The 25,972-nt window shown below is 44.9% G+C and overlaps 1 protein-coding gene across 5 annotated transcripts in view; it reads right to left on the bottom strand.

Moving 5' to 3' along the window:
* The window catches only part of LOC121554286 (ankyrin-2-like), a 130,990-nt gene that overhangs the window by 22,220 nt on the left and 82,798 nt on the right, over positions 1 to 25,972 (bottom strand). For 4 of the 5 annotated variants that reach the window (XM_045227066.1, XM_041867780.2, XM_045227065.1 and 1 more), the window contains 21 exons: positions 24,658 to 24,799; positions 24,409 to 24,420; positions 24,067 to 24,154; positions 23,451 to 23,554; positions 21,167 to 21,202; positions 19,641 to 19,865; positions 18,798 to 18,896; positions 17,312 to 17,466; positions 16,786 to 16,997; positions 16,256 to 16,460; positions 15,769 to 16,094; positions 15,427 to 15,552; positions 15,176 to 15,298; positions 12,844 to 12,876; positions 12,458 to 12,479; positions 5,506 to 10,341; positions 4,700 to 4,777; positions 4,283 to 4,414; positions 4,011 to 4,160; positions 2,059 to 2,293; positions 1,729 to 1,798 (listed from right to left, as the gene is read on the bottom strand). In XM_045227066.1, coding sequence (XP_045083001.1) covers positions 1,729 to 1,798; positions 2,059 to 2,293; positions 4,011 to 4,160; positions 4,283 to 4,414; positions 4,700 to 4,777; positions 5,506 to 10,341; positions 12,458 to 12,479; positions 12,844 to 12,876; positions 15,176 to 15,298; positions 15,427 to 15,552; positions 15,769 to 16,094; positions 16,256 to 16,460; positions 16,786 to 16,997; positions 17,312 to 17,466; positions 18,798 to 18,896; positions 19,641 to 19,865; positions 21,167 to 21,202; positions 23,451 to 23,554; positions 24,067 to 24,154; positions 24,409 to 24,420; positions 24,658 to 24,799 — 7,409 coding nt within the window. The remainder of the gene's footprint in view (positions 1 to 1,728; positions 1,799 to 2,058; positions 2,294 to 4,010; positions 4,161 to 4,282; positions 4,415 to 4,699; positions 4,778 to 5,505; positions 10,342 to 12,457; positions 12,480 to 12,843; positions 12,877 to 15,175; positions 15,299 to 15,426; positions 15,553 to 15,768; positions 16,095 to 16,255; positions 16,461 to 16,785; positions 16,998 to 17,311; positions 17,467 to 18,797; positions 18,897 to 19,640; positions 19,866 to 21,166; positions 21,203 to 23,450; positions 23,555 to 24,066; positions 24,155 to 24,408; positions 24,421 to 24,657; positions 24,800 to 25,972) is intronic. The other variant, XM_045227067.1, reaches the window with a different exon arrangement.

Here is a 25,972-nt window from a genome sequence, read left to right on the forward strand (position 1 = left end):
AGTCTCTGAAGTCTCTGATTCAGGTGAATATGACCTACACCCTGTAGTGGAGATAACCGATTCAGGTAATGGCTGTCTAAACTCAGGTATGGGAGAATCAGGGGATAGTGATCTATGCTCATTGACTGATCCAGTAGATTCAGGTGATGATGCACTCTTCTCTAAATACTCACTGCCCGGGGATATCGCTCTGGCAAACTCTCCCCTGTTAGGAACCATAGGTGTCAAGGGCCTGTCCTCTGCATCTGCTAGCCCTGGTGCTAGTAGACTACATGCAGCTCCAGGGGCACTTAGGAACATTCGTCCTGGGTCATAAGGTGGTAATTCTGCAGTTTCCCATTCAACCTCAGGGGGCGGTAGAGGAGACAGGGGTCTAAACTGAGGTATGGGCGAGCCAGGCAAGAGAAGACTTAGTTCAGTATCGGATGACAGTGACTCGGGAGATGAGGCTCTACTCTCAGTCAACAGTATGGATGAATCAGGTGTTGACGGGCGATACTCGGGTATATGTGAGTCAGTTGATTGGGACCCAGACCTATCATCTGATGTCACTGACTCTGGCAAAGATGATCGATCATGCACTACAAATGTAGTAGCATACTCAGATGCTGAGTCAGGGGATAAAGACAAAGGCATGGCTAACTCAGATGAGACTGTATTAGAGGCTCCCTCCTGACTTGAAGGCTTATGTTCAGGTAAGGTTATCTCAAAGCTGTACTCTACACCAGTTATAACAGATTTGGCTGATTTGGAGTCAGACACTGGAGGAGCTGACACCTCTCCTGGGGTCTCAGCAGTTGAGTCATGTGACATCTGGATAAATGCAGTGCTGACAATGGATTCTACTGGGACCGACTCCGAAATCTGAGTGGTTCTTGACACGTCTGATGATGTCTGAGCTATTGTCTGTGATTCCTTACCCACCCCAAAGGTGATAGACTCTAGGGTAATGGGACTGATATCTACAGGGCTGAGATGTAGCTCAGTGGAGATAGCTTCCTGGTCAAGAGTAGCCTGGTCTACATCAATCAAAAGCATGGAGGTAGGGGAATCTGCTGCATAAACCCGGCTGGCTCTGTAAGTTCCGGCTACCTCATCCAATTCCATTGGTGTTTTTTTGGATTCTTCACTAGTTGACTCCTCTACATATCCAAACAGGACTTCGTAAAGTCGGTGTGACACCTCGTCAATATGATCCTCTGAGAATATCTCACATGTCTCTTTGGGGCGTACCACCTCAGAAGCCTGAGGAAGCTGAGTAGACTGAGGAAGTGGTAAATTCATAGGCTTGGCTGTAACACTGATCTTCTCAGAAACACGTTCAGTTGTCTGAGAGGTCATAGTGACGGGCGTGGTGGAGAGGTAAGTGTAGTACTTTGAGGTTTGCTTTAGCTCCACAGACAGTTCACTGAAGTCTGGCTCGGCCTGGTCACATTCAGTCAGACTGTCCCCGAAGTCGGTCATGGACAACGGACGGTTCTCACAGACACGCTTACTACTTTTAGTGGGTGACTCTTGGTCATTCGTTGACTCTTTGTTGTCGCTTTCTGCCTGGGGGGGCTGGAGTGACCCCTCACCCCACTCTGCACCCCGCTGTGCCCCCTTCTCAGAATGCTTGACAGATAGAGAGGGTGAGGGGGGAGGGGTGGGCCCGTTGTAGACAGGATCTAGGACGTGAGAGGTGAGCTGGTAGGGGGAGGTGCGGTACAAGGTGAAGAAGGGACTTACTTGTTTAAAAGTGCCCATGTGTAGTGACTCAGCCTTCTCCGATCCACTCTGTGGTGTACCGCCCACAGAACTGAGGAACAAAAAGTAACATGAAGTCAAACATCTAATCACATTTGAAGTCTCCCAGCAAAAATAACACACAGTTATTCTTAAAAACATTTTATTCCTATTGATTTTAACAATGCAAATCACGATTATTTGACTGAACTGTTTGTTTCTACAACCATACACCATTAGCAGAATATAGCAGAAAACAACATAAGACCTTTTTAACCATACCAATTTCTCTTTCACTCAATACTTCACTCTTATACTGACTGATCGACTTACTGTGTCATCTCCAGCTCTTTCTGCAGCTTCTCCTTCTGGGCGTGTTTCAGGAGGCCTGTTACTGAAGTGTCTATCTCTACCCGCCCTGATGTCTCATGCAGTGATGACATGCTGGAGGAGAGGTCCTCCTCTGACACCAGGAAGGGCCCCTGCCTGGACCCTGGCCCACTGGGGGTGCCGTCTGTACGCCTGCCTGGCCGGGGACTGTCTATGTCCTCATGGAGGGCAGAGAAACCTGGACAGGCATAGATATGGACACCGTTATTAACCTGTGATCTCTTTGGCATAGTTAGTACATTTTGGTTGATAAAGATGACATGAGGTTTACTGTCTCATGACGGTAAACATAGGACATTTCCATTTTGCTTGGTAGTACAGTCGTGGTCAAAAGTTTTGAGAATGACACAAGTATTGGTCTTCACAAAGTTTGCTGCTTCAGTGTTATGAGATATTGTTGTCAGATGTTACTATGGTATACTGAAGTATAATTACAAGCATTCCATAAGTGTCAAAGGCTTTTATTGACAATTACATTCAGTTTATGCAAAGAGTCAATATTTGCAGTGTTGACCCTTCTTTTTCAAGACCTCTGCAATCCGCCCTGTCATGCTGTCAATTAACTTCTGGGCCACATCCTGACTTATGGCAGCCCATTCTTGCATAATCAATGCTTGGAGTTTGTCAGAATTTGTGGGTTTTTGGTTGTCCACCTGCCTCTTGAGGATCGACCACAAGTTCTCAATGGGATTAAGGTCTGGGGAGTTTCCTGGCCATGGACCCAAAATATAGATGTTTTGTTCCCCGAGCCACTTAGTTATCACTTTTGCCTTATGGCAAGGTGCTCCATCATGCTGGAAAAGGCATTGGTCGTCACCTAACTTTTCTTGGATGGTTGGGAGAAGTTGCTCTCGGAGGATGTGTTGGTACCATTCTTTATTCATGGCTGTGTTCTTAGGCAAAACTGTGAGTGAGCCCACTCCCTTGGCTGAGAAGCAACCCCACACATGAATGGTCTCAGGATGCTTTACTGTTGGCATGACACAGGACTGATGGTAGCGCTCACCTTGTCTTCTCCGGACAAGCTGTTTTCCTGATGCCCCAAACAATCGGAAAGGGGATTCATCAGAGAAAATGACTTTACCCCAGTCCTCAGCAGCCCAATCCCTGTACCTTTTGCAGAATATCAGTCTGTCCCTGATGTTTTTCCTGGAGAGAAGTGGCTTCTTTGCTGCCCTTCTTGACACCAGGCCATCTTTCAAAAGTCTTCGCCTCACTGTGCGTGCAGATGCACTCACACCTGCCTGCTGCCATTCCTGAGCAAGCTCTGCACTGGTGGTGCCCCGATCCCGCAGCTGAATCAACTTTAGGAGACGGTCCTGGTGCTTGCTGGACTTTCTTGGGCGCCCTGACACCTTCTTCAAAACAATTGAACCTCTCTCCTTGAAGTTCTTGATGATCCGATAAATGGTTGATTTAGGTGCAATCTTACTAGCAGCAATATCCTTGCCTGTGAAGCCCTTTTTGTGCAAAGCAATGATGATGGCACATGTTTCCTTGCAGTTAACCATGGTTAACAGAGGAAGAACAATGATTTCAAGCACCACCTTCCTTTTAAAGCTTCCAGTCTGTTATTCTAACTCAATCAGCATGACAGAGTGATCTCCAGCCTTGTCCTCGTCAACACTCTCACCTGTGTTAACGAGAGAATCACTAACATGATGGCAGCTGGTCCTTTTGTGGCAGGGCTGAAATGCAGTGTAAATGTTTTTGGGGGATTAAGTTCATTTTCATGGCAAAGAGGGACTTTGAAATTAATTGCAATTCATCTGATCACTCTTCATGACATTCTGGAGTATATGCAAATTGCCATCATCAAAACTGAGGCAGCAGACTTTGTGAAAATTAGTATTTGTGTCATTCTCAAAACGTTTGACCACGACTGTACACTATACCTTCACTGTGATCCATTGCAATGGTCCTCTCAATCTCTGCATAGGTGTGGGATGATGCGTCCTCCTGGGTGGACTTCATTATCTTGGTTTCGATGAGATGAACAATGTCCATTCTGTTGATCTTGGTGAGTCGTTTGATCAGTGTAGTTTCTGTGTATAGAAATAATAACATAATAACAAAAGATCATAACAGTAAATAAGCCATTATGAAAATATTACAATTATCAATAATAAATATTCATAATACAATAAGGAGTGATATATCAGCATACCTGTGGCATGTTTGCCATCCCTGTCAGTCCAGAGCTTCAGCAGGGCGTGGCTTTGGTCCTGTAGTGAGTTGGGGTTCTCAATTCTTATTAGATTGATCCTCTCCTCACTGAACTCCAGCTCTCGAGCCAGCTCTAGAAAACCCACCAGAACAAAGACAGATATTATGATATTGTTTTTTAAAGGATTGATGATAATCACCCAATTCTGGAAACATCTGGCTGATCAAATATTTTTGTTGTTGTTGTTGTTGAGAATAGCAACCTATGACACTTATATGACACTTTTCACTGTTAACTATGCAACGTTAATGTTAACATTCTTCAAGAACCACTGGGAAGTGTTTAAATCAACATTATCGTCATCCTTTATCGTCTCTGACACTCTTGGAATGCCAACATGCCTGGGGTTCCACTCACCCGTCCAACTGAAGCCCAGGTGGTCGGCTATTATTTCCAATCGTTCCTCTTTCCTTTCGGCTTCATCCTGTAGATCTACTGTAAATGCCACCATAACAGCAGGAGAGCCATGAGTGGACAGGCCGTGCAAAGATGGCCAGGCAAAGTCACATTCACATTAGGAAGAAAATGCTATCTTCAACCGAGCACAAAGACTCTTCACTGGCTTTCTTGTGCCCTGTAATGCTATAATGTTAGCTATTTGGAGGTATGTGTAGATAATTGACAGTAACTGAAACATATGTGTATTTGGTGTATAGCTAGTGATTATCATGCAATTTTGGTAACTCTAGAAGAAGAAAAAAAAACATGAATGGAAACATACTGTATGGAAAGTAAATCGTAGTAGTTCAGCCAATTGTAACAGCTCCGGAAAAATGTAAGTTGGATTCTTACATTTTTTTATCTCATTTTATATATTTCTGCTTTTCTCCTACAGCCTAACTGCGTTAATCAAACACATTTGATACTAAACCTGACTATGACCTATGACACATTGTCAAGCTAAAACTGATCCTAAATTCCTTAATTGAGTCCCTGACTTCAAAAATGCCTTTAGGTCAATCTTGAGATTTGTAGAACACATAGAAGGAAAAGAGACACAAATACAAACACAAGACACCACTTAAACACCACAGAAGCAACCACAAAGAGTCTTTAGCTACCAAGAGCATTAGTTACAAGACACAGAGAAGCGGCACCTTTTAAGGCTAGTGTGCTAGCGAGGTACAATATAGAGAGAATGAGCCCCATGAGGAGGGGGGTACCTTGACTTCTGACTGTATCGTTGGGAATTCGTTGCATCTGCGTGTCAACAGGGTCGTCCCACAGGGGTCTAATGGGATAGACGTCTCCGGAAGTAGGGAAATGCATTTCGGGAAAAGTCTCCCTCTCTATGACGGAGGGGTCTATGCCACTGCTCTCGTCATCCGAGATGGCAGCCTCATGCTCTTTGTCTTTCTCGGCCTGAGCCAATCTCTCAACCAGCTTTGCCGCTTCGTCACTAATCTCATCGACAAACTCGGTGGACTTCTTGCGCGGCTTGCTTTTCTCTTTGGCGGGGGTGGAATTGTTGGATGGCTGACCAAGCTTGCCTCTAACTGGCAGCCTGGATTGGAAGCCGAAGCATGACTTGGGCTTGGTGGAGTAATCAGTGCTCATGGGACGAACCTGGCCCTTTTTAGCAGATGTCTTGTCTCCCTCACAGAAGCTCTTGGCTTTGGAAGACGAAGTCTTGGTTTTGGGAACTGCAGAGAGACCTGCATCTGTCTCAGACTTTCTCCTCGAGTCCTTTTTTACTGGGACCTTGAGCTTTGTGTCCTGGGAAGACACAGTATGTTTAACTGATGGCTCAGGCTTGACAGGGCTAGCCTTGCCTTTGACAGGTATTCTCGATTTTGACTCTGCGGAGGGGGTCTCTTTTTTAAGAGTTGCTGAATAGGGGGATGTAGGGTATGTAGAGGAGGAAGAAGTTTTAACCCGACTTTGGGAGCCAGCCTTGGCTGGAGCTATAGCTGGGGTTTTAGTTGGGATCTTTTTCACTTTTTCACTAGAAGTTGGGGTTTTGGTCTTTTCCATGGTTTTGGGGAGTTCTATAACTGAATGCTGCTCCTCGGGAGAGGAGTCAGAGGACTCTTGGTCTTGTTCAGGGTACACTGATCGAGTGACAGTTACTGCTGTCTCAACATTAGCTATCATTGGGTCTGGGGAACTATTTTCTACCTCTAGGGGGGTCTCCTCTACAATTGAATCTGGTTTAACTTCTAAAGCCTCAGGAGATACTGGGGATACTGAGTCTTTGTCTTTCTTAGTGATCTTAGCTGAGGCGGAAAGACCCATTCTAGGGATTCTAGATTTAGAGGCGTCTGATTTAGAAGGGGAGGCTGCTGCAGCCCCGCTACCTGTCTGATCGTCCTCTGAAGCATCTTTAGGTTGTTTCTCATCTTCCATTTTTATCTCTAGAGTCAGGTTGAGACCCACTTCACTGTCTAATGGGGCTGCTCTATCTCCTGGCTCTTCTCTGACCTGTTCAGACAGCGCCTCCTCTAGAGGATGCTCTCCTATCTGGAAGAAGTAAAAGCCCTCGTCCTCATAGGTCCGTTTGGTCATGTCAATAGCTCCGCTGCGGGTCATCTCGAAGAGCTTCCCCTCTTGGAAGAGGAAAGGATTGGGCTCGCTGGTTGGCGTGCTCTCCTCTGTGGGGCTCCTTCCTGGGGTGGTGTCCGTGGTTGCCCCCTGGGACTGCTGGTTCACCATCAGACCCAGGATCTTCTGCTCTTCCTCTTTGACGCGGGCCGTGAAAGCATCATCGTCCTCACGCATGGCGCTCCAGGGGTCTGCCTCCGCGTTGGCGGTCACGCCCTTTGACTCGGTTCTGGGAGGTTCCTCTTCCTCATCGTCTTCCTCTGTGTCGTCATAGATACAGATCTCAGGTTTGAACATTTCCTTCGCTTGTCCGATAATGATGGTGGAGGACGTTTCTGCCTCAGGGGCTCCTGAGTGCCTCCTGTAATCTCCTTTCACTTCATCAGTTATATTTCTCTCTACCTGGCTGGGAGCCTTTACAGCAGATGTCTGCAGACTGCCTGCATCTGCCTCTTTCCCTCCCCCATCATCCTCCTTGCTTCCCCTTGATTTCCTCAAGCTTTCCTCCTTCTGCTCATCGGTTATGTTTGCAGCCCCCTCAGAGCTGGAAGACATGGTAGCCATTTTAGCTAAACTGTCTTTGTCGTCTGTTTGTTTGTGTGAATGAACTGATTGTGAGACATGCTGCTCTGAGACAGATTGTGGTCCCTCTACTGCTGCCATTGTAGCTACACTCTTGGACTCTGTGTGGTGGACTCCTTCATGCACACCTGCTGGAAAAGGAGAGGGAGGTTGTACTTTAATAAGGGATTCAACAGAAAGAGCTAACTCTGAGGTCCCTTTGGCCCCAGTGAGCCCACTCTCATTTGCGGACTCTAGTTCAACTGTTCTGAAGCTATCATCCCCTGCTTCGTCACCTGCTGAGGCACTGATATATTTTCTAGAGTTAGTTTTGGTTCTGGCGTCCTGGTCCATTTCCTCAAAGGTTTTTATTTTGGCTGCCATTTTAAACATCTCCTCCTCTGGAGTGAATTTCCTCTGTGCTTCTGACTCATCATCATCTTCCTCTGAGTCTTCGGTTATGACAGCTGGTGTGGACACCACAGATAGGAACATGTGGTCGGGGGTTTTGGGGTTTACCTCATAACTTACCTCTTCAGAACTAGGGGTGTCGGGGGAGAGAGGACTCTTACCGGAACTTTCCATCTGGGACAAAGTCTGCTCGATACTGTCATCATCGTTGGCACTAGCCTCCTGGTCCCTGAGTAGCCTACTACGCAACACGTCTGGGGGGAAGTCTGGGGCATTGGAGGGCTCTGGGTGGCTAGAGGACCCACTGGGCTGATCTAGAGCAGGAGGGAAGGTTTTTTGCTCTACCGGGCTGCTCTCTAAGGAGTCATGACAAGGGGATTCCTTGGTTGGGCTGGGCTCGATAGAGTCTGGGGTCCTATGGGAGGAGTTGTCTTCCATGAGGGGACTACCCTCGTCTAGAGAGTCTCTGTGGCTTATGGTCAAAGAGTCGTCCGCTAATGGACTGAGAGCGTCTGAGTCTTGCTGTCTTAAAGGCAGTTCTAAGTTTCCTTGACGCTGGGTAGAGGCACTAGAAGCAATGGTTGCAGCTAAGGCTGAGGCTAGCTTGTCATCAGGGCTCTCCTCATCACTAAGGAAGTTCTCTAAAGTCTCAGAAACTCTCTTTGTAAGCTTTCTCGGTTTAGAGGGCTTAGACTCAGCCCTCTGAAAAGATATGGACTCACTTGTGGTGCGGTCGTCTGCAGCCTTGCTGGAAGAGACAGGGAGGGTTATTTCATTTGATGGCTGGTCATCAATGGTCCCCACACCAGAGTCTCCAGACTTATCCTTACTTTTCTTGTCATCTTCGACAGCTATAGTAACAGCTGTTGAGTTTTTAGTGGACTGGTCAGCGTTTTTGGGAGAGAAAGAGAGACTGTCAGGGCTTGTTCCAGGAGTTGCTAAGCCCTGGTGTTTGAGGCTATCCTCAGAGCTCAGATGATGAGGACTACAATCACCCAGGCTGGCACTGGGAGAGTCTGCCACGCCTTCATGTTTTAAACTATCAGAGCTATCATCGAGGGCAGAATTAGGAAACTCTACGATTTCAGTTAAGTCTGACTGGGCAGGACTACCCTCTACAGAGATCTGCCTAAACTGTTGGTACTCTGGATTGTCCTCAAGCTTTGCTTTGATTTCAGCACCAAAATCTTTGGAGTGCTTTTGGTGTGGGCTAATTTGCTCGTCTCTCTCTCTGTGGGGCTCGCCAGGTATGGCGTCCAGTGATACTTCCCGTTCGTAACGGGTTGTCGTGGCTTTGATGGTGGATTTGGACTGAGTGGGCTGTGATTCAGATTCTGTTGTTTCATGCTCTGTAGAGGTGGTTTTGAGCTCGAAAAGCCCAGACTTTCTCTTTGAGGGGTCCTGCCCCTTTTGGAAGGATCGCATGAGCTCCCTTACTGACATGGTCTCCTCCAGCTTCTCAGACTCAGTTTTGGGGGACTTAAGTGGGCCCTGTTTAGCGGTGCCCTGTTTTGCGGGGCTCTGTGTCGGGGTGGTTTCTTTGACCTTTTGTGGTATTTTGCTCTCCACAGCAACATTTGAAGGTTTGGTGCTAGTTGGCTTTCGGCCCTTTTGCTCTGCCTCCACTTTCTGCTGAAGGGCTTTGACTTTGTCTTTTATGGACCCAATGGGGGTCTCCTCTACTACTGGGGACACAGGTGACACTGGTTTAGGGTCTTTGGGTGCGCTAAGGAGAGCATCCCCATCGGTAGATTCCTCTGCCTGTTCCTGGTCCTTTCCTTTCCTCCTGACTGGCTTGTTTAGGTCAAAAGCAGGAGTTTTGATGTCCTTCTTTGTTGTTGTAGTTGTTGTTGTTTTTGTTGTTGTTGTTGTCATGGTTCTTTTTGCGCCTTTGCGCAGGACTACCTCTGTGAATTTCTCTTGGACCACTTCCCCCTGGGCTGTTGTACTGGTGCCCTCAGGTACATCCAGGAGATATTCTTTGAGTTCACCACTCAGGTGTGTGACCATCCCGGACACGTCTTTGATGGCTTTAGGTCTGGGAATCCCTCTGTTGACTCTGACTTCACGTAGTATGGGTTCCTGGGGTTCTAAGGCAGCCATATGTTTGGCCTCCTCTATCTCACAGTCTGAGAGGAGGACCCACTCTTCTTTCATTCTGGCTGCTCTTGCCACCTCCTTTGCCACCTCACCCTCATATGTTCCACTCCTAAGTATCTTGCCCACTTTCTCCAAATCCTCTTTGACCTTCTCCATGATTTCAAACGGCTCGCCCTGAACCTCCTCAGCCCCTTTTTCCAGACCGCTCCCTTCCATGGAACTGGATTTTTCTGTGGAATCTGTGGTTAGGATGGCGGTCATTTTGATCAGGTCTTGTTTCATCTCAGACACATCGGAGAGGAGGTCCGGACTGGCCAGAGCCGTAGAATCTCGGATCAAATCTCTCTTCTGGACTGTAGTCTCCGTTGATGTAGCGTCTTCGTCATCTTCCATTTTGGCAAGAGGATAATTAAGGAGCAAAATAATAATAAATTGAAATGAAAAGGAGACAGACATTGGAGAATGTGGTCAGGACAGGAACAGTACAAACTGTCAGGGTTCAAAGGGTAAAGCAGGGCCACAGTGGCAACTACAGAAGGTATCAAAGAAAGGGGGTTTGGATCCACTTGGTTTCTTTGCGGACAAATACTGCAGCAAAGCAAAAAGCCAACTAAATCATAAAGATGGGAAGGGAATGAGCAGGAAATAACTTGCTTATACACATAGTCAGCACACCCACGCTCACAGCACAAAAGCGAGAACAAATCTAAAATAAGTACACTATCAAACAAACTATGAGCAAGAACAGACACAGACAAATCAACAAAGGATAAGGAAACAGGGACACAAACAAACAAATGGATAACAACATATAGGTAGACAGACATCCCAAGATTGTTTACAGAGAGAAAAAAAATTAAATAAAAAATTTGAAAATGCTATTTTGCCCTCTGAGAAGAAAGCCAGTGATAGCAAACTGTTAGGCAATGGTTTGCTGTGCTCTTTGCTATTGAACAGAACAAACCATTTTGTTCCTCTACTGCTATGGAAAATAAAGGGTTCTGAACCAGCATCAAACTGGTAAACTAATTTAAGGAAATTAACAGGAAAAGCATAATTGATTTAAGGGAAGGGCTTGTGGTCTTTTAGAGGACTGTATCCCTTCCTTATACTAACTTTGGTCTAGCTAAATACACTTTTGAAACATAACTGAAGAGAACATTTTAAATTATATTAAGAGCAACAGTGTATTAAATAAAATTCAAATAGTGAGTGAAAAGGAATTCAAAGATCAATGTTAAAGCAAAGAGTCAAAAGAACTCTCACACTTGACACACACCCAGACACAGGAACACACATACACACTCATGTAAGCCAAGTTATTTCCATGCAAAGCAAAGGGGAAAGTTGACATGCAACCTCTAGTGAAAAGTGAGTGGGGCAAATGTAAAGTGATTTAGGTAATAAAGAACCAAAACGTACCACTAGCACGTCTGCATTTTGTCTTTATCAAGAGTGGTTCATTTCGGTATTCCCATTCAATAGTGTGGTGAAATGTCGTCTACTGTTTTCTCATAGTCTACAACTGCGAATGGTGAATCTAAAGCATCAATTCCATATTACATGTGTATGCAAATTGCCACATTCATCATGCATACATTGTCCGATGTAATGAAGCCAAATTGAACAAATAACATACATAACATCAGTTTATGTATCATGTATGTACTACAGTACATGTACAGTATGTTTTGAAGGTATGTGCACCCAGCAATATTTTCCATATTCTATATATTGTGTAAAGTCCCAAACATATGTAGATATCCAGCCAGCTATGCTAAGTCACTTGACCATGATTAATGATTAATTCATTAATTCATTAGAGGCAAAGGGAAAATATTACACACTACATGGACAGGGTATGAACGAGGGGATCTGGAGGGTAGAAAGCTAGACTAGTTTGCTTTGCCATTCAGGTACTACAGGAACTTGGGGGACAATATTCCGTTGTCACATAAACATTACCACAATATGAATGAGAGTTTGATTTATGTGCGTAGTATCTCAGTTTCAACTCTCTCTCAATGTGTCCCAAATTGAAAATGGCAGAGGAGAAAGTTAACATGAAGACACTGGTGCAGTGATGTGTGAAATGAGAAAGTGAAGAAGTTTATGACTGATGAAGTTGTTGGCATAACCTTGGCTTGGTGGGGTGGGGTGACATTTGTGTTGTTTTGTTTTTGTGACAAAGACAAACATGTAGAAGTTTAAAGGGCTTTGAAAAAGAAGCGCGTGTGTAACAGCTTAGCTAATAAGGGTGATATGAAGCACAATGTTTATGCATTAGCTCTGGTTATCATTCTGTATTGCTTTCTACAATAGTCAACTAGCTTAACATCATTGGTAATGTCTAAATCTGTGGCAAAGCAATGTCATATTCAATTGGTTGAGTAATGCAGCCATATTATAACAGTTACAAGTTAAATAGCAAGACTATAAAGTTTTGGTATAGTTTAGAAAAAAGCAGTTAAAAGTGTTATCAAAAAATAGTAAATTACTTACATTTCTCGAGCGTCCTGCTGATCTGTAAAGAGGAATACAAAAATTGCACTCACTATTAATACCATTTCAATCACTGTGTAAGAAAAATGTAGGCAATATTTTGTACACATTTGCTACCTTTGCTACAATAAGAAAATAAGTAATTGGACATAGAACTACTATCTTGATGAATAAGACTAATATCTAAAGATGGATACTCTGCTACAAGTGACAAGCAGATTGATGAGCAGTAGCATGGAGTATGCATTGCCTTCCTTTCTAATACCTAACATAGAGCTAAATGACAGACACAATAGTGAACATCTAGTGACACGTTTCTGGCCTGGGAAAAAAAAAGACATGAAAAAATAACCAGTTAGTGGGGGAGAAGAGGGGCACAATATTACCTCTTCCTCAGCCTCTTGGTCTGAATCAGATTCCTTTGGGGTGCAAAAAGCAGCAAGAAGCAGAAAGAGCGAGACAGACAGACAAATAGAGAAAGTTGGAAAAAAAGAGAGTAGGCAAAGCAATGTTACCATAGCGACAGACTTGAAGGTTTGTGGCCAATCAATGTTGTTATGGGGAGGGTGTCGGGGTCAGAGTAAACCTGAAAGACCTCTCAAAGGAGAAGGGATTCATGCTATACTATAAGACAGCTACCAGCACTCACATATTGTAATGCTGGTTGCTTATAGTAAATCAATCACAGTTAAAAGGTGTACAAATGATTTTGAGAATACAAACAGGTTATGACCCCAATAAAACACCAATAAAAATGTGAAGGAAGATAGCATGCTATGAGCATGTCACATGTGCAGATTTGACATGTTAGTATGCAAGCAACACACTGTTAAGAAAGTATTCATGTACCTGTGGGAAATGCTCAGTTATTCTTGAATACACAAGTCAATCAATCTATTTGACTTAAGTCAGCAACGGTGAACACTCAGGCATGCAATGGTAACTGTTGGTGTGCTATACAGGACCCAGATTTTTCTGGTAAGGTCACATGGTCAGGAACAATTCCAGGTCCTTTTATTTTATTTTTTATTTCACCTTTATTTAACCAGGTAAGCCAGTTGAGAACAAGTTCTCATTTACAACTGCGACCTGGCCAAGATAAAGCAAAGCAGTGCGATAAAAACAACAACGCAGAGTTACATATGGGGTAAACAAAACATAAAGTCAAAAATACAACAGAATATACATATATATACAGTGTGTGCAAATGTAGCAAGTTATGGAGGTAAGGCAATAAATAGGCTATAGTGCAACATAATTACAATTAGTATTAACACTGGAATGATAGATGTGCAAGAGATGATGTGCAAATAGAGATACTGGGGTACAAATTAGCAAAATAAATAACAATATGGGGATGAGGTAGTTGGGTGGGCTAATTTCAGATGGGCTGTGTACAGGTGCAGTGATCGGTAAGGTGCTCTGACAACTGATGCTTAAAGTTAGTGAGGGAGATAAGAGTCTCCAGCTTCAGAGATTTTTGCAATTCGTTCCAGTCATTGGCAGCAGAGAACTGGAAGGAATGGCGGCCAAAGGAGGTGTTGGATTTGGGGATGACCAGTGAGATATACCTGCTGGAGCGCATACTACGGGTGGGTGTTGCTATGGTGACCAATGAGCTAAAATAAGGTGGGGATTTGCCTAGCAGTGATTTATAGATGGCCTGGAGCCAGTGGGTTTGGCGACGAATATGTAGTGAGGACCAGCCAACAAGAGCGTACAGGTCACAGTGGTGGGTAGTATATGGGGCTTTGGTGACAAAACGGATGGCACTGTGATAGACTACATCCAATTTGCTAAGTAGAGTGTTGGAGGCTATTTTGTAAATGACATCGCCGAAGTCAAGGATCGGTAGGATAGTCAGTTTTACGAGGGCATGTTTGGCAGCATGAGTGAAGGAGGCTTTGTTGCGAAATAGGAAGCCGATTCTAGATTTAACTTTGGATTGGAGATTCTTAATGTGAGTCTGGAAGGAGAGTTTACAGTCTAACCAGACACCTAGGTATTTGTAGTTGTCCACATACTCTAGGTCAGACCCGTCGAGAGTAGTGATTCTAGTCGGGTGGGCGGGTGCCAGCAGCATTCGATTGAAGAGCATGCATTTAGCATTTACTTTTACTAGTGTTTAAGAGCAGTTGGAGGCTACTGAAGGAGTGTTGTATGGCATTGAAGCTCGTTTGGAGGTTTGTTAACACAGTGTCCAATGAAGGGCCAGATGTATACAAAATGGTGTCGTCTGCGTAGAGCTGGATCTGAGAGTCACCAGCAGCAAGAGCGACATCATTGATATACACGGAGAAAAGAGTCGGCCCAAGAATTGAACCCTGTGGCACCCCCATAGAGACTGCCATAGGTTCAGACAACAGGCCCTCCGATTTGACACATTGAACTCTATCTGAGAAGTAGTTGGTGAACCAGGCGAGGCAGTCATTTGAGAAACCAAGGCTATTTAGTCTGCCAATAAGAATGCAGTGGTTGACAGAGTCGGAAGCCTTGGCCAGGTCGATGAAGACGGCTGCACAGTACTGTCTATTCTCGATCGCGGTTATAATATCGTTTAGGACCTTGAGCGTGGCTGAGGTGCACCCATGACCAGCTCGGAAACCGGATTGCATAGCGGAGAAGGTACGGTGGGATTCGAAAGGGTCGGTGATCTGTTTGTCCTAGGTGTATCCTAGGCTGTATGTTCAGGTGGAGGTCATGTTACGGTGTTCTTACCTTTGAGTAGGATGGTAGTGTGATGTTCAGGTTGCATATGGCGTTGTGGGCCAGACTTCTATAAGACCTGGGTTCTTTCATAAAGGACAAACGGCCACACGGATCCTGGGTGTTGTCTCGGATCTGTGGAATCATCAACATCATTATCGTCAGCAACCGACCTATTAACATACAGTTTACGATACATGACTAGTTTGTAATAAAGTAAATGATATGGAAGAGTGTATGAAGGATGGCCCAGTAATACTCACCTTGATGAAGAGTGCCAGCCTGTTCTCTTTGAAGGCAAAGAAGCTGAAGAGGTGGTGCTGGCCACTCTTAGTGAGAGGGACCAGGTTGCCAAAGCAGTCTGCATAGATGGGTTTGCCCTCCAGGACCTGAAGAGAAGCACACATCAGACACATAGAAACATACCAAACCCTTCCCTGTTAGTCATCTACGGTCTGATTTACTAAACCTTCCCACTTTACTGGCAGTTTACTACACCTTTCACAGGAGAATACATTATTTTCAAAAGGGAACACCACAGAAAGATAAGAGTTTAAAGGTACATCCCTCCCAGCCCTCGACCACACCTCTACTATGACACCCACCTCTACGTCTCTGCTCCTGGCCACCTCTGTGAAGTTCTCCTGCTGCTCGAGGGTCTTGTCCATCTTGTCGTCAGTCATACAGAAGCAGCGGAGCCGCGCTTCAATGTGGTCGTGGGTCTTGGCGAAGATGACGAACTTGGCCATGTAGGGAACACAGATGATCTCCCTGTAGACCGAAGTGGAGAAGTTGACTGACTCCTGCACCTGCCGACAGTCTATCAGCCAGAACCTGGCCGACACGTTGGTCGTGAAGGAGACACAGTCGTTGATGAACGTTAGGGGCGTGGTTCCTGTAATGTCCTCCCATTGGGCTGGCGTCGTTCCACCTTTGAAGAAGAATATAATTGAAAAATATTAGAAGGTTAGCTACAGACATCATAGTTTGTGTGTCCCCCTGCAGTGTGTGTGTGAGTGTGTCAGTGTGAGTGTACAGTATGTATGTATATATCTGTGTATATGTGTGCGTTCAATCCGCCCTCTCTTTAACCTGTGATACTACAGAGCAGGCGCAGGGTGGGCTGGTCCCCTCCGAAGCCGTTGACCACAGGGTCAGTGTTACTCTTGGGAATGGGGATGGTCATGGTTATTGGTTTATGGAACTTCCTCCTCCGGGGCTCCAGGGTCACGATGGGGCTGAACGTTGCCTTGTTCCCCAGGAGCTTCTTCACCACGTCCACGTTCATTGGCTGAGCCTGGAGATGACAGGTAATGGTTTTAGAAGAAGATTGACATTAGAGATCCCTTGGATCGGCTTTGGCGTTAAAACATGGATTATAATGTTGATAAAACATGATGACAGTGTAGTAATCATAAAATACTCAACGTATTTAACTTTTGCTCCATTTAAGCTCTGCCTCAGAATAAAGCAACGTGTCATTCTTTTTGATAATAACTTCTCCTGACAGCCGCTCATGCCATAGCTCCCCATTACTTGGGAAAATAAGTCTAGAACATTTTACAGACACTCAAATGATATGTTGTTATCGCTTTATGAAGAGAGTATTTGAACTAAATGACCTGTAGTCCCACTTTGATCCTCTTGGTGAGTGCTCCCTCTGGGAAGACCGCCTGGACCGTAGACACCACCGTGCTGCTGAGGATGCCCCCCTCTGGACCGATCAGGTTACTGTCCTGTTTGACCCGGGACACCACCGCAAAGTACTGTGGGAAGTCCCTGGTGATGATGCGGCAAATACGCTTCTTCTCCAGTTCCTCTGGAGGGTCCAGTTCTGGAGAGGAGGACAGAAGGAATGGTGGTTCATTTGACATTGATTCAGATTATGGCTCTGTTGAAATATCTTTGACAATGAGTTCTTCCTTTCTCCCTCCTTGGAGTAATCACTGCTCACATGACTGGGTTGGAGTAAGCTATTTAGTGAAATCCTCGCTTTGACCTATCCAGCCATTTTAGATCAGTGAATACTCCAAGAAAGGGAGGCAGGAGGGAATGCTTCTCCAAAGTATTTGAACAGGGCCTCTTGGCAATGGCCTCTAATGATGACGATCACTAAGTGTTGTCTCGCGTTGATGACATCACACTCACCTTCATCCATGCCGTTGAGGATCTGGTTGAGCTCCTCCTCGGTGTGTTCACAGTGGTGCTCCTTCCAGCTCTCTCCTGTCTCACTCCTCATGATCACCAGCTCCCTCTCCTTCCCCCTCAGGGCAGCGAAGTGAGGGATCTCCACGACTACAGGCCTGCAACCAGGGACAGGGAGCACGGTGAGTGTGTGTGTGTGGGTGGAGATGGGGGGTTATGTGTGTATGGGAGGGTCACGGTGTGTGTATATGCGTGTGTGTGTGTAAAGAGTGTGTGTAAGCAACCACATTTCTAACAACTCACCTGATGAGCACAGTACAGTGTGTCAACTACAAATGCCTATGGGACAGTCATGCTAAACATCCAGCAAGATACCAAATGAACCAATAAAACCATGAGGTTGAACAGGCAGACAGACAGCACTAAACATAGAAAGCCAACCACAAGGTAAGGAGCCGAAAGGTAACTGGGAACAAAACAAACATACAATGTGTGTAGTGTCTGGGATGCTACGACAGAGATCGCAAGTTGGGCAAGTCACCAGGGCCCGGTTTCCCGATAGCGATGGAACTTAAGCTTACAAGTGCTTTAACAATGCATCTTTCCTACAACGGCCGAAGATGTAACATCCGTTTCCCAAAACACCACTCAGAGAGAACAGTCGCTAAGTGCGTCGTTGGAGCATGTGTCGATACTGATACGATCGAAAGAAAGGGAGCGCTGCTCTCAGATCAGCTTTCTCCATTTAAATCTTACCTTAATATTATAATTATTTCACAAAACTGATGACGGATCAGCTACTAGAGAGATATTCCCACCTACGGCTGCAAATATTGAGGCGGCTTACTCAAACGCTTTACCCAATAAATATGCACAAAATCACCGATTTGGTACACTATTGTGCACATGTTAGACTACACATCATGAAATACATTGAGACAAATTACAGACAGCAGCTTACAAGCATCAAAATAGAACTCAATTGATTGAACATTAAAACATATTTTAATATGATTGAAATAGGCCTATACCCTACGGTTTATATTTTAATGGAGTCGTCTCGGTTTTCATTTGAGGCATCTTTTTATACGTCACTTGTTTGTATCAATTGCAAAAACATTGGCAACTTTGTATTTGTAGTCAACTTCTTTTTTGAAGCGGTCAGAGAGACGGATAAACCATGTGATTCTAAAGACGCACTTAGCTGTTCTAAGAGTGGTCTGAGGCAGGCGTTAGATTACAAGCGTTTTCAAGTGCAAACGTTAATAACGATGGTTTTGGGAAACAGCTTGGAGATTTAACGATGCTCCTACGAAGGTTCTAACAATGAACTTTTGGGAAACCGGGCCCAGCACGACACTAGCACACATAGCATACAGGTGAGGTCACAGACACAACATATCACAGAGAGTCGAAATATAAAAGGAGGAGTTTATAAAACGGAACCAGTAGCATCCATGGATTGTTTCATATGTTTTGTTTCCCCTACCCGAGGAATTTTGTCCCGGGTGGCCCGAGCTGCAGGATGCGGCTAACGAGGCTCTCACCCTCGTTAAGAGGGGGCGGGGCAGTGGGAAGGTGCAGTTTACTGTGAGACCAACCGTCCGTTAGCAGCAGTGGGGGAGAGAGAGCGGAAGTAGTCAGAATAACGGGTGACTAGTTGGACTTTGTGAAAGCCTTTTGGCTGAGTGGAGTAGAGGCCGTCATCAAGACATCATGGTAAATACATAGGGCTTTAAATACACAGAGCTTTCAAAGTGGAAGTTATTATGAACTTCACCACCAGGGGGCAGTGATATATTATTGGTAGACAGCCTCTCTTAGTGGTAACCTACATATCAAATCAATCATGGAGCAATATTATTTTGCAGTTTTCTGTTTCCTTGTGGAGTTTTTTGTTTCCATGTGTCTTATAGAAACAGTTAGTTTCCAAAAAAGGGTTGAGTTAGAGCTAGAATGCGGCCTGGCTGTTTAAAAAGAAAACAAGCAAGGCCCCTGGCACTGGGAAGAAGCAAAGAGCATAGACCGTTTTAGTAAGGCAGAGGCAGGGTGAAATTAATCTGACAAAAGGAAGAGGGGCAGCAACATTCTCAGGTTTTCATTCATACATTAGGCCTACAGTGTCCTTTGACGAACACACACCGTCTCTCTTCCTTTTCTCTCGTAGCATTCTCACCTCACACACTCTTGTCTTGGAATCTCACAACATAGATCATAATCTCTGACATCACATCGCTCCCTTTCATTCTCCCTCTCTGACATCATGCCCCTCTATACTCCTTCCTCTCTCTTTCACACTCTTACCCCCTCCCTCCATCCCATATTTTCTTACCCGAGGAACTGGGCTCCGACGGGCCCCACCTCGATAAGCCTGCTGGCCAGGCCCTCTCCCTCCACCATGGGGGGCATGGTGGCCAGGCGGTGCCTCTTCACCAGCCGGCAGGTCACCCGCGTGGGCGCGCTGCACTTCCGCGGCGGGATGATGATGCGCAGGCCGTTGTGGCGGCAACCCCGCATGGCTCCGCCCCTGGCGTCCACCATGAAGCTAACCAGGAAGCTGGGAAGGGAACGGACGGGGGCAGATGTGATGTTTACAAACTGAAGATAAATATATTTTTAAGCATTGCGACAAATACAGTATATCTTTGTACTTTCCTTTACACAGACAGCTTACATAACTTTCAGCAAAATAAGATTTTTTTTTATTTGAAAATATACAGACAAATATGAATCCATGTTAAAACACACAAACATAACAATTACAGTTTCACTGCACACCTACATGCACAAACACCAGACTGTGAGTGAGAGGGGAATGGGTGTGACGCCACATACTGTTACGGCTAATGTCAGAGAGCTGCTAACGTGCTTCACCTGTGACACCAGTATGTTATGGTAAAGCAAACAAACCATTAAAATAACACTCCAACACGCAGACTGAACAATACGGCACAGAGTCAAACATGGAGACTGGTTATATCAAACACACAAACACAAGGGCCTAGATTCAATCAGATCAAGCGTTAACCGGCGATAGTCGATACCCGCATAGCTGATGTTTTGTCACGAAGCCACGCCCATCCCACTTGTGTTAGAAGTCCAGAACGAGAAAGTATAGGCTATAAATAAATAATGACGCTCAAATTGAAAATCATTCAACTAAATAATGAGGATTTCTATCAGCCTAATCGAGGTGAAGATTACATCTCACATTCCAGTGTTCGAATTTGTTAACAAGGCTGAATGGGACCTTTCTCAATGCGACTCTGTGCAGCCAATGGCGATGTCCACTTTAGGTAGGCTATAATGCCAGGAGCCGCTTGTGGATTTAACAGCTCTAACACAGTTCCACCTCAAGCTCTGACACCGTCAAAACAACCGCTATACGGATGTCGGCTAAAGCATATCTGATTGAATAGAGCCCTAGACCTTGCAGCTGTGAATCGACCAAACACAGTTAAACAACAAACAAAATGGCCACCATGAGTCAACAGGATTCAACCAAGATGGACACAATGGCTACCAATGATGATGAGGCAATGTGTGTGACTCTTTGATGCAGCACTAGGAGCAAATGATATCTTCCATCTAAAAAAAGTGGAATTAGTCCCCTATAAAGAGGCCTGTGTAAAAATGAATATAAAAGTTGACAAATGTCCATGTGATCAAAAGCTAAAACAGGGGAATAGTGGAACATGGGCAACATCTGTTAGTAGTGCTGCACTCGCAAGACAGGCATTTGTGAAACAACAACACAAACAAACACACACATCTCTCTAGAAGGAGAGCACACTGTGAAAGAAAGGAGGAGTGTGAAGACGAGGATGAAGAGGAGGAAACCAAGGTGCAGTAGATCACCTGCTGTCGCCATGATCATGGCACGGAGAGGAACGGCTGAAAACAGAACAGAGACCCCATGAGAGAGAGAGAGAGAGTGAGATAGAAAGAAAGAAAGATACAGCGCATTCATCAAACAGTGCATTCTGAAAGTATTCAGACCCCTTGACTTTTTCACATTTTGTTACGTTACAGCCTTATTCTAAAAATATTTAAATAGTTTTTTCCCCTCATCAATCTACACACAATATCCCATAATGACAAATTTATTTTTAAAAAAAACATGGAAATATCACATTTACATAAGTATTCAGATCCTTTACTCAGTACTTTGTTGAAGCACCTTTGGCAGCGATTACAGCCTTGAGTCTTCTTGGGTATGACGCTACAAGCTTGGCACACCTGTATTTGGGGAGTTTCTCCCATTCTTCTCTGCAGATCCTCTCAAGCTCTGTCAGGTTGGATGGGGAGCGTCGCTGCACAGCTATTTTCAGGTCTCTCCAGAGATGTTCGATCGGGTTCAAGTCCAGGCTCTTGCTGAGCCACTCAAGGACATTCAGAGACTTGTCCCGAAGCCACTCCTGCGTTGTCTTGGCTGTGTGCTTAGGGTAATTGTCCTGTTGGAAGGTGAATCTTCGCCTCAGTCTGAGGTCCTGAGCGCGCTGGAGCAGGTTTTTATCAAGGATCTCTCTGTACTTTGCTCCGTTCATCTTTTCCTCGATCCTGACTAGTATCCCAGCCCCTGCCGCTGAAAAACATCCCCACAGCATGATGCTGCCAACACCATGCTTCACCGTAGGGATGGTGTCAGGATTCCTCCAGACGTGATGCTTGGCATTCAGGCCAACGAGTATTGGTTACATCAGACCAGATAATCTTGTTTCTCATGGTCTGAGAGTCCTTTAGGTGCCTTTTGGCAAACTCCACGCGGGCTGTCATGTGCCTTTTACTGAGGAGTGGCTTCTGTCTGGCCACTCTACATAAAGGCCTGATTGGTGGAGTGCTGCAGAGATGGTTGTCCTTCTGGAAGGTTCTCCCATCTCCACAGAGGAACTCTGGAGCTCCGTCAGAGTGACCATCGGGTATTTGGTCACTTCCCTGACCAAGGCCCTTCTCCCAGGTGACCAGCTCTAGCAAGAGTCTTGGTGGTTCCAAACTTCTTCTATTTAAAAGGATGGAGGCCACTGTGTTCTTGGGGACCTTCAATGCTGCAGACATTTTTTGGTACCCTTCCCCAGATCTCTGCCTCTACACAATCCTGTTTTGGAGCTCTACGGACATTGCCTTCGACCTCATGGCTTGGTTTCTGCTCTGACATGCACTGTCAACTGTGGGACCCTATATAGACAGGTGTGTGCCTTTCCAAATAATGTCCAATCAATAGAATTTATCATAGGTGGACTCCAATCAAGTTGTAGAAACATCTCAAGGATGATCAATGGAAACAGGATGCACCTGAACTAAATTTTGAGTCTCATAGCAAAAGGGTCTGAATACTTATATAAATAAAGTATTTCAGTTTTTTATCTTTTATACATTTGCAAAAATTTCTAAAAACCCGTTTTCGCTTTGCCATTATGGGGTATCGTGTGTAGATTGATGAGGAACATGTTTTATTTCATCCATTTTAGAATTAGCCTGTAACGTAACAAAATGTGGAAAAAGTCAAGGGGTCTGAATACTTTCCGAAGGCACTGGAGATATAAAGATAGATAGGGAAATAAAGAAAGGGTCTCTAGGGCTGAAAGAGAAGAATATAAACTATACTCCCCATCCCTGTGTTCCAAATTGTTTGTCGTATTGCTTGTCCTAAAGCAGTACTTAGAGACACTCTCAGCGGCCTTAAATGACTGATTCAGGACTTGTGTCATTATAACTAAGAGGGATTATCTTCCGTCATTGTTGCCAATTAGCATGGCAGAGATAGTTAGCTAGAGGATGACAGGGTATCTTCGTATAACAATGCATTAGACTAATATGTCTATAATGAGTCCTAACATTGTCCATTACTGCTCTTCATATGGTTATCACCCAAAGCCGCTTAACAGATGGCCTTTAAAGTAGGATTACAAAAGATTGTGATTCTGTTCTCATAACAAAAAAATAAATAATAATAAATCTCCACATGAGGTGCCTGGACCCGCCATTGCACTAGTGCCTGTTGAACAGGGCTGAATGCATTAGGCTCAAGGGAAACATGTATTCAGAATGGGTTAGAGCAGATTTTGTACCAAATGAGGTTTTTGAATGTTTTGATAGTTAAAGCTCAACCCTTCTGTGTGCTCGCAGTGCCCGCTGTACCTACCCAGAGTGGATGGGGCTGGAGGACAGTGCCACATTGTCCAGATTTTCTGTGCCCCAACTCAGACGATACAAATCCTTTTCATTTTCCCTGGCAAGAGACGACACCTGGCAACCAACAAAGAGCTACTTGTTAAGGACATGCCACAGCCAACCGTCAGTTACACACACAAACACTGCACCTTAACTTTTTATTTATAAATTTTTTATTTGAGTAGGGACAGATGCAATAACATTGACACATTGCAATTTACAACAGTAAGATGCATTGCACCATAACACGTTAGTTTGCAGTACTTTACAGTACCCGTCCCTAGATAGACAGTAACGGTCATAGTAAAGACTTGAGCATCTAAACTCTAACTTACACTTTGTATGATCTACAGTCAAATACAGTACATTTCTAAGAGCGATCTCTACATTCCAAAACAGGAATGATTAAATGTCAAAACATTATGACCCTATGAATCAAAGTAATATATTTTCTGTATTGAGCAGAGCAGCTGCTTTGAGCAATGCATAGCATGCACAATATGTTTTGGTGCAATAGATGATTAAGACTCAAGGCCTGGTTCATCCCTTTACAGTAGTGGATGTGAGAGGTTTAACTCTTTACTTACGTTCTGGCTGGTGAGCATCTCCTCCATCATGCTTTCATGTTTGGGAGAGTAGTAACCATGGTAACTGGGAGTGTAGGACCTGTCCGAACTGAGGAGAGGAGGAAAAGGTGACGTAGGTAGCCATGGAAACATCACACACAGCTAAAACAGTGTTCACCACCCAATATGGCACAAATCTATCCATGAGACATGGCACAAGTAAACTACTGTAAAATCAAGGACAAATGGAAGGCGATAGACAGAGTAGTACTACAAGAAACTGCTTCAAAACTACTACAGTAGTTCTGCAATGGATGTGGACTAACTCAATCATAGAGAGACAATAGCATGTATATCACATACCTTTGTATTCGACTAGGTAAGCATGGTAAGGAGGAAGAAAAATGTGTTGAAATTCATCAGAAACTTCACAAACATTAGTGCATTCACCACAAATTAGATCATACACTCTCTCTCTCATACACGCACAGGCACACACACACACACTACACACACACACACACACACACACACACACACACACACACACACACACACACACACACACACAGGCACACACCCTTCTCCCTTCATCAGGTGTGTATACTCTACCTGTCAGAGTGTCCCCCCTCCAGACTAAAGCGCAGGTAGTTCATCCCATCCAGGTACTGTCCAGGCAGGGAGTCATCTCCCAGTTCCCTCAGGTCCTCTGCCCTCAAGTACTCCCCTCCGTCCCCTGTCATCGTGTCATCACCTGGAGGAGAGAGGGAGGCGGGTGAGATACGTGGAAGAGAATACGGGACTTTACGGGGGAGGAGGACATTGTGATGTGATGCACACTCAGAAGGAGTGACTACGGTTAGCACACATACATACACGCAGGGGCCAGCCCTTACCTAGGGTGTGTGTGTCAACGTGAGGCTTAGTGACACACATACGCACAGTCACACACACATGCAGACGCCATCTTTCCTTTTTGTCATCAGATCTAAGCGCTTACAGTTACTGAAGCATTACAGATGAGCTGGGAGACACAGCTCATCACTGCCTTGTGACCAACGTCAAAAAGCTCTACTGCTGCTGTTACCACTACTGGACAGCAGGGGGCAGAGTCACTAATACCCTTTTCCCACTACAGCGCTGAACCAAATTGAGTCGAGCTGTACTGTGCTGGCCTGGTTACGCATCCACCACCCCCACCAAAATTAGCGGAACCGAACTGGAATGGGCAGTGTGAAAGAAAAATATCTCAACCAGTACAGTACAGTCCAGGTTGGCACCATTGTGTGAAAAGTGCATAAGGGGAGCTGGTAGCATACTGTAGGATGGGCTGGCAGAACAAGTGAAAAACATACTGTAGCCTGATAGAGATGCTCCTGTGTCAATAGCATAACCACTGCCTGGAGAATGAAGAATTACAAAGGAAAGGAGGTACAATATAATCGCATGATCACTATGATTAGTAATATGCACAGTAGCACCACAACTGTAAGAGTAATAAGTAAGCTAGAAGATGAGTGTTGTGAAGAAGTACTCACAAAGCAATGTTATTTACAACACATCCAATACCAAGAAATGTCGGTTAGAACAGCCACATAGTCTGCAAACCAAACCCGATCCTCTTCTGACAGCTTCCAAAACACAACTATTAACGAGGTGTGTCCTTTTTTCCACCAAAATAACTGCCAACCACTCCACTCATATAATCCAAGTTTCCTTCGAGAAGTAAAGTGAATTCACTGCGCAACCGGAAGAGCCAGGAAAAATAAAAATCTTCCATATCCGTAATGCGTTGCCACGTCAATGAGGTGACTGTTCACATAAACCCAGATTGGCCATAAACGCACAAACTCTATGAGCCATGACAGAGAGCCTGGAAGAGTGGAACTAACTGCCTTTAAAAAGTATTCACACTAATGCTAATAAA

The sequence above is a fragment of the Coregonus clupeaformis genome, chromosome 19 (genome assembly GCF_020615455.1).
Source record: "Coregonus clupeaformis isolate EN_2021a chromosome 19, ASM2061545v1, whole genome shotgun sequence".
Taxonomy (NCBI): domain Eukaryota; kingdom Metazoa; phylum Chordata; class Actinopteri; order Salmoniformes; family Salmonidae; genus Coregonus; species Coregonus clupeaformis.